This window comes from Pterocles gutturalis, unplaced genomic scaffold (genome assembly GCF_000699245.1).
Source record: "Pterocles gutturalis isolate BGI_N339 unplaced genomic scaffold, ASM69924v1 scaffold35341, whole genome shotgun sequence".
NCBI classification, from domain to species: Eukaryota; Metazoa; Chordata; class Aves; order Pterocliformes; family Pteroclidae; genus Pterocles; species Pterocles gutturalis.
Window position 1 is genome coordinate 4,052 of NW_010106726.1, and position 341 is coordinate 4,392.

At 67.7% G+C, this 341-nt stretch overlaps 1 protein-coding gene across 1 annotated transcript in view; it reads left to right on the forward strand.

The window, feature by feature from the left end:
- Window positions 1-341, forward strand: part of LOC104472281 (ras-related protein Rab-37-like) — a 4,208-nt gene that overhangs the window by 2,780 nt on the left and 1,087 nt on the right. The window contains 1 exon segment of the mRNA XM_010087879.1: window positions 1-26. This exon segment is cut by the window's left edge and continues 22 nt beyond it. Coding sequence (XP_010086181.1) covers window positions 1-26 — 26 coding nt within the window.

The window sequence follows — 341 nt, forward strand, 5'->3', positions numbered from 1 at the left end:
TGGTCATCATGCTGCTGGGGAATAAGGTGCGTGCAGGGTCCCCCTTCATCCTGTGGTGTTCTGTGCCGTGCTGTGCCTGCTGGTCCGTGCCGTGCCAGTCCGTGCGGTGCTGGTCTGGCCCTGCCCTTGCCATCCCCATGGCCCTGGTGGGATGGGGCTCGGTGGGTGCTCTGCCTGCACCCTGCCTGCACCCTCCACCGGGTTCTGCTGCTTTCTGGGCTCAGCCAGGCCCAGAGGTGACCCCAGAGGTTTAGGGGGGTCGGGAGGGGCCGGTGTCCCCGGCAGCCAGTGGGGGGCAGCACGAGGCTGAGGCTCCCAGCACGGGATGCTCCAGTATGGGA